Source organism: Anas platyrhynchos, chromosome 1 (genome assembly GCF_047663525.1).
Source record: "Anas platyrhynchos isolate ZD024472 breed Pekin duck chromosome 1, IASCAAS_PekinDuck_T2T, whole genome shotgun sequence".
In the NCBI taxonomy this organism is placed as follows: Eukaryota; Metazoa; Chordata; class Aves; order Anseriformes; family Anatidae; genus Anas; species Anas platyrhynchos.
The window spans coordinates 193,356,108-193,364,279 of NC_092587.1; the positions used below are offsets into that span (position 1 = coordinate 193,356,108).

Below are 8,172 nucleotides of genomic sequence, written 5' to 3' on the forward strand. Positions count from 1 at the left end.
GATATCACTGGCTTTCTGGTCTGCAAGCACACACTGCTGGCTCATGTCCAATTTTTCATCCACCAGAACCCCCAAGTCCTTCTCCAAAGGGCTGCTCTCAATGAGTTCTCCCAGTCTGTACTCATGTCTGGGATTGCCCCAACCCAAGTGCAGCACCCTGCACTTGGCATTGTTGATATACGGACCCCTGAGGGGCCCCTTCTGACTGATGAACACTTACACTTGAACATTGAGCCATTGACAGCAACTCTGTGCAGCACTAAAGTGTTATTATTTTGGAAAAAAGAAAGGCTGAATCAGAGTCCGAGTTTAAAAATAATAAAGAAATGAGTCTGTGTAGAAAGGCTTTTTATTTAAAAAAAAAAAATTCAAATTTTTGAAATACAGTGTAAAGTACAACATAGAATTATGTCTGCAAGTCAGCTTATGCATATCATGCCAGTTATTTACATGTAGGTATATACAGAGTGCAGATAATTATTGAAACCACACTACAAAATAAACAGAGAGTTCAATAAGATAATTTAGTAGGACTTTATTAAATATATATATAGTTATTGATTGTATATACTTTCCTATTAAAATACCATATAGTTTCTAAGGTAACCCCTATAAACTCTAATACCTCTAAAATCGTCATAAATATGCTTGAAAAATTGAAGCTATCTGTCCTGTTCAGCTGCTTTGCCCTTTGCTCTAACAGAAACTCTTGTAGTGCTGAGATCATTATGCAGCCTCTAGTGCCAGAACTTTATGACAATTATTGATACAACACTTGCGAAAAGATCAGTTGCAGAATAGCTTTCAGCTGAGACGTCCAAGGGTTGAAGCACCATTCTCTATACTTAACACAGATTATCCTATGGCTTATTAAATACTGCCACATACAGGACAAGAAAAACAATGCTATTATCTTCAGTGACTGAATTACAACATTGTATTAGTAGCTGTTTGGATACCAAGCACCTTATTAAAACAAAACAAAGCAAACTCCCAAAGCCCTTGCAAAATCCTATGCAAAAAGAGACCTCCCGACTTGTACTGATAGAGCCTGATCAACAGTCTGCCTTTTGCACCAACAGTAACTGGAAGGGCTGCATCAGCAGTGGCTGTCAGGGCTGCATGACCACAAAGAGTGGAACTGAACCTTGCTTAGTTTGATCTCTGGTAACTGAATGATTCAGATAAGGCGCTCTGATGAACAACAAAAACAACAAAAGGATAATGCCAAGACATATCACATGTTTTCCCATTAACAGAATATTCTATTTATATTACATTTACTGTATGGGGGCTTCTGGCCAGCGAAACCTCACTATAATTTGCCAAGGGTCTATCTTTGTGCTCACTAGAGCTCTGAGAGTTTCCATCAGTCGAGAAGATCCACCCCAGCCTGAGGATAAGCTTCCTTACTGGGCTTTCTCTTCTTGCTACTCAATGCAAAATTGTACCAACTGCTGCCTTAGGAAAGGAAGTATTAGGAACAACAGGTTTTGGGGGTTCATCATTTATTCTGATCCAACCTTATTAACTAGAAAATAGACCAGTGGGGAAATGTAACAAAAAGCCAATTACTACCATATAATGCTTTTTTGTTGTTGTAACTATTGTTCTGAACTGCTGAATTTTGCATCCTTTTCTCTTCCTAACATATCTTTCCTAAAGGCATATTAAAATGAATTCAATTACAGGCAAATAATAGAGATTATCAACAGAAAATATATAAAAGTTAAATAAGTTACTATTACTATCATAGAGTAGACTGGTCAGCAAATCTGTGCGTCATTTTTTTCCAGAAATAATCGAACAAATGAACTTTATAGATTAGTTAGGGACTTAAGTGATATCTATGGTTTAATTTAAGAGTTTTGTTACATAGTATTCTAAATGCCAAAATATGGCAAGGACATTTTAATACTGAACTCATAGGAATTACACAAAAAATATTTTTTCATCTTTATCATTAATAAAAAGTGTGAATATATAATATAATATACTTTACATATTTATCATACAATATATCAGTCCTTCACACTATTAATTTGATTCATGTTGTACTGCAACATGTACCACAAGTTTAACATAGAAAAAACATGGCTAATTACTTAAGTGGTGGGTATTTTCACAAGACAAACAGCAATCACAACATGTTATCTACCTCAAATTCTACAGTGATATTCTGAGAAAACTGCTATATCCTTTTAGGAAGGATAATTAAAAAAAAAACTATAATAAAATTAAACTTTGCTTGTAGAGTGACTCTGACTTTCACAAAAAATAGTAAATCAATCCTATGAACTAATTTAGTTCAGCTTGCCTAACTTGCTGGTAAGGCACTATCTCAGTATTATATCGTCATTTAAATTTTACATGGATTTCTGATCCTTTACAAATATTAGAAGGGATTTTTGGCCAGGGCTGAGAGTCTTGTCAGTAGACAAGCCTTGGTGCTGCACTCTTCCCCCATTCCAGTCAGTGAGCACCCAGGTACGTAACTTTCCAGTTCACTGTACAGCTTCTCCTGGAGATAAACTCCCTCTTGGAAAGTCAGGGAAGAGCAGAGGCATCTACAACCCAGCAGTGGAATGATACAGAAAGTGCTTGTTATGTACCGCAGTAGAGAGGACCAGAATAACCCTACTTTCCATTGATACTAAGTGTAATCAAGCATGGGAGGAACATTTCCAGATGAAAATAACATTTTAAAGCTAAGCTACTTTAAAATTATTTATGTGATCACCATGGCTGGTTCAACAGAATAAGAGCCTTGAAAAGTGCACAGTCTTAAAGAGGAAAAGATAGATTTGTTTTGTGAGTAGCAGAATGAATGAGATCCCTTTCTCATGAAACCGCCTTCTGCAACTGACTTGTGTGTCTAATGTAAGATGAATGCACGGCAAAAGACACACCACCTCTCTACAGGGATTCCTCCTTCTACAACCTTTCCCTCAATGCTTACAGGCTCTACTTAATCTGTAACTGAACCTTTCATTTTTATGATTTTTTATACGAACTGAGCATCTTTTGAGTCTTCTAGCTTGCACTCAGATCAGCTGGTTTCAAAACATCCTGTTGCAGAATATCCAAACACATGCAAACGTTGTGAGGTTACCTACAATTAGTCTTCTCCTGCTCTCTCTTTTCATTTTGTTTTTGATTTACTCAGACTAAAGCAAAGCAAGTAAGAGCACGCATTTTCTGTTTCACCGTTCCTCAAGAATTTCACAACAATCAAATTCCTCGTAAGAGGCACGAGGGGTCAGAAAAGGATGTTAAACAAAGGTCAGTTTGCCTGGTGCAATTGATAGACCCAGACCACTGCATTTCTCCATGTGGGTGAGGCACGTGCAGGGCCTGGAACCTCTGCTCACAGCTCTGTCTCCCTTTCTACTCCTCTTCCCCTGCAGCAGCATTCTCCTGAGCAGTTCAACAGAGGGAAGCCTTTTGGCACCCTGCAATTTTTGGATTGTGAAATAACAGTAAAAATACAACAAAACCCATGTTGATCTGAGGGCAACAGCAGCTGCAGGCATAGCTTACACAAACAAATGTTGGCTTGCATTAAAAATAAGGCTCAGTCTGGTGAAAAAGTCCTTCTCTTCACTTCCCTTCACGCTCTGGGAAAATTTGACAAGCACACGTGTGTGCCTCCACTGCCTGCGATGAACCCTTCATCACAATGTACTGAATACAGCCTGGTCTTAAGGTGAGGGAAAACATGATTTGGGACCTAATAAAACTGTTTAGGGTGAAGAAAGAACCCAGATCAGTCAGTCACTAATTCAAGGGGTCTCTCCTCAACTGCCTTACCCACACTGGCCTGGCTTACTGCCACAGACCTCCCCTCTGAAACGCCACACCATTCTTGAAAGGATGTTCTTCCAGTCTCTCCACTTTCCTGAGTGCCACTTGATACTTCAACTAGCGAGAAGGATCCTGCAGGCTTTTGCCACCAGCCTGAATTCCAACACGGATTTTTTTTTCAGAAATCATGCGCTATACACAAGTAAAGAAGGTTCTGATGTGCTTCTTAATATTGGCAATAAATCTGTTTTTTAATTTAAACCCCCAAAAGGCTTAGAAATAAGCAACTGGTAGATTACTGGTGTTTTTAGTCCTAGCAAAAGTTCTTCCTAAAACATTCTGGAAGCAGTGTACATCTTATAAATCAGCAGAAGTTTATATACTGATTACTGTTATTGAACAAAGAACTAAGACTGAATAGGTCTATGAAACAGTGGATTCCTTCTGTGCCACTAATGCTGAAAAGCTACTAATATGGCGCTTATGTATCTTGTTTTTCAACAGGCCACGGTAACTAGCCAAGTAAGCACTGCATGTTTTCCCTCAAGGTGTAAAAGAAAGAGGTTCAAATTTAGGAAGCTGCTTATATCTTCTTTTCTTTTTTTTTCTTTTTTTTTCCAGGCCCACCAAGAGCAGACAATGGGTATTTACAAAATCTTTATCAACCAAGGTTATTTTATTTTATTTTTTTTCATTTTTTTTTTAATCCCATGTAACGGAGGAACATTTGCCAAATAATTTAGTGGAAGTCAGAAGAAATAATGCTAAGTACTTTTGTCTTATTTGAAATGGAAAAAAAAACTTGAAAAGGACTTAGTTACTTTTTATCTAAGGTTTCAAAACATATTGCTGCTTTTCATTGCTCACTTCATATCTACCCATCATTCCAGATTGAGTATTTCCTTGTTTTCTACTGCTGTTGCTCTGAGATACACCGAGAGTATCTTCCACCTGACTGCTATTACAGAAATACTAGTTATTATTATTCTTATTTATATTGATATAGAAAGGAGGAAATAAATCTAAGAAGTACTTGAATGAAACATTCATTAAACACATCACATTTTGAATGAGCACTTACTGCTCAGGCAGTGTATAATCTGATTTCATTATCAGTTACATAAATTCTATAACATATTGTAATCTCAGTGACTAACAAGTTCAAACTTCTGATTTATGGAAGACTCATTTCTTATTTGAAATGATTAGGACTAATCTCAGAATTGATTTTTCTATGGGAGCATTCAGATCACAATAGAAACATTACTTACATTAGGAAAAAAACCACAATTTTTCATATTAAAAGAAACAGATTGTAAGAAATGTCACAGAGTGCATTGCCTCTAAATTTCACACTTCTCTGAGCAACATCCGAGAACCTGAAGGTCTGCAGCTAAATGGCAACTTTTTTGATTTTATTTCTGTAGTGTTCCTTACCCATAAAAGAAGAACAGAACAACCTTTTGCAAACAATGGAAGTTATTTAAACAGAGTACCGTCTTCAGTACAGTAACTGTTAACTGTTTCATTACATTCTGTTCCGTTGATAGGGAGCTATATAACCTGCAGCTGCAGTATCTGAAGGAAATCTACCACGCTCAGCTAACGGGCTGATCCCATATCTGTGTCAGATAAAAATCATAGTGCTTATTATTTGTTACCATGGATACCATGAAGATATTGCTGTCCACTGAAGATTACTAAAGGAAGACAACATAATTCTCAGGAACGAGTCCTGTTTTGCCTTCGTAAGTTGCTTTTAACCAGCCTGGTTCTACTGATGGATACACTGTAAAAAAACAACCAAACAAAACATATTTACAATAAATTAAGACAGTTAAAAGACCCTACATGTTTCGTATATTTATTTAAACAGCTTTTATTCAACAGCAATATAATAATCAAGGCCAAAGCCGAGAGCTGGAAATGGAATTACATTCTCTTATCTTGTGGGTACCATTCATTTTTTGTTTTTATTTATTATTATTTGTTGACTGGTTTGTTTTTCATGTAAACAAAGAATGTAAAACATCTTACCATTGGAAAATATTGCCCCCTGTGGGAAAGACAGCTCATGACTATGCTCAGCCTTACAGGAATACATGGCTTTTGCTTGCCTGAAAGAAAAAGAAATATATATAGGTTTGAAAAAATAAGGAAAAATGTATGAAAAAATGGAGTGAAAACCTAGGAAGTGTAGGAATAATAAGCTGCACAAATACATAATGATAACAACTAGTTACACAGTAGTTCAGAGGAGCAGAATTATAGCAGACAATAACTCCTGGCTTACTGCAGTTATCAAGTATGTTATTGCAGAAAATAGATCAACATTCTACTTGAAATTTAAACAGGAATACAATAACATTAAAAAAAAACAACAAACACTTTTGTTCTAGTTGAAACTGTACTTCAAACATATATAAACTGAGCAAATTCCTTGAAGCAAGATATGGACTGCCTGGAGAGAATTTCAAAGAGATCATCAAGTTATTAAAGGTCTAATGACATGGTTTGTGAGAAAATACAGTTGATTAGTCTACAGGAGAAAATAACAAATATAAGGCAAATATTGGACTAAAAAGAGTAATGTGTCCTCCAGGCTGACTGTGAAAGAGATATAAATTGATTTAAATTGCAGCATGGGAGATCTAGATTAGGTACTTGGAGTGGATTACAGCTTCGGCCACCTCAGATGTCCATAAATAAACTTTGTGCCTAGCTCAGCCGGCTCTTAAGGCCTGGGTTCTGCTATGGTAAATGACTACTTGAGAGTGCAAGGGATGGCTCTCCAGGTGCCACTGCCCTTAGCGAAACCTTCAATTAAATATTTTCTCAAATAGAACCTGGCATGAAGAGACCTAAATGTAGACAGCTACGTTTATCTCTTCATTTATAGCTGTAAAAACCTACTCTTGGTCAGAATAGCAAACCACTGGAACTGCTAAGATGCTAAGAATTGGAGGATCTCTGAATTGAAGAATTCTAATTACTAAAGATTCATTAATAAATAAATAAATAAATAATAAAAAAAAGCAGCACTATTCAGACATCTGTATAAGAACTATTTAGATACTATTTAGATATGATTTGATTTGATTTGATTACAGAGGAGGACAGATTATCAGTCACCTGGTGATATGGCTTCTAGCACCACGCTTCTACAAAGCACAAAATGAGGGACTGAACATAAAGATGTGTTGCTTAAGAGTTCTCACTAGATTCCTGTGCTTTACCTATAACAGTAATACCTTGACTTTAATTTATATACTGGAAGCAATTTTTGTATGACCCACCAGTTTTTCTGAGTTTCTTTAACCTTATCGGAAAACCACATTATGCCGAGCAAAGACGAACCTGTAGATTATTTCACCTTTGTATGATGGAATAGGGGGCTACCAGGTCAGCTTTCCTTCCAGCCAGCATTTATCTCAATGACCTAGTATGTGACCTTTGGTGAAATTTTAAGTTTTTGGCGTACTTTTTGAGAAAGTGTATATGCAAGTGACCTGTAATCTATTCTGTTTTCCTCCCACAACAGTGAGATAACTGAGTCATACATCATATGAATGATAGTGCCTTATCATAAGCCTTAGTGTAAGGAAAAGACTGTTTTATTTGTGTACTGCCACTGGGCCATGGCTCTTCACTTTGGAAGTTCCACACTAACCAGGGGAGACAGACTGGGACATTTCTTAAAGGGCGCAGAGAGCATCCCTCTACCCTGGCCTTACACCCTGGAGCCAATCAAGACTATCATGTCGTGATTAATCCGAATCTCTAAAAAGGTGTGAAAGGGGATGCACGTGTGAGCTTTCAAGAAATGATCTTGTAAATCCTCTCCATGATTTACAAATACTTCCTCTGTTTTGTATCATAAAAACACTACTGTGGTGTGCTGCTACCACATGATTTACATACCGCATGATTTAACATACTGTGTAATGAGAAAGGGCATGCAAAATATCAATTATGTCTTGGGACTACAAGGCCATCATATGGGGTTATGTTTTTGGATACTATTGGTTTACTTTGGTGGGGGAGAGAAAGAGAACCAGTTCTAAGCAATGTGTATATACATAAAGCCAGTAATTCCACTTGACCTCAATATCACAAACTACTTCTTGTGTCTTTTTAATTTAGATACAACAAAAATTATCACAAAAAATATTTACTGCCACCACACAACATCCACTTTATATCCACTCTCATTTCTAGAGAAGAAATGAAACCATCAGTTCCTGCATAGGCAAAAAAATTAATTGTGCTCTCCTTTAAACACCAGCATTAATATTCCAACAGGAAGTACAGTTACTGGTTCTGACTGGGACCCTGATCTTACATAGACTCAAGGACTATATATTCACC

General features: G+C 36.8%; 1 protein-coding gene across 3 annotated transcripts in view; it reads right to left on the reverse strand.

The window, feature by feature from the left end:
* Positions 1-331: 331 nt before the first annotated feature.
* The window catches only part of LOC101801794 (rho GTPase-activating protein 42), a 168,629-nt gene continuing 160,788 nt past the window's right edge, over positions 332-8,172 (reverse strand). For all 3 annotated transcript variants that reach the window (XM_072032761.1, XM_072032762.1, XM_027467816.3), the window contains 2 exons: positions 5,842-5,921; positions 332-5,593 (listed from right to left, as the gene is read on the reverse strand). In XM_072032761.1, the coding sequence (XP_071888862.1) occupies positions 5,505-5,593; positions 5,842-5,921 (169 nt within the window). In that variant the 3' untranslated portion in view covers positions 332-5,504. The remainder of the gene's footprint in view (positions 5,594-5,841; positions 5,922-8,172) is intronic.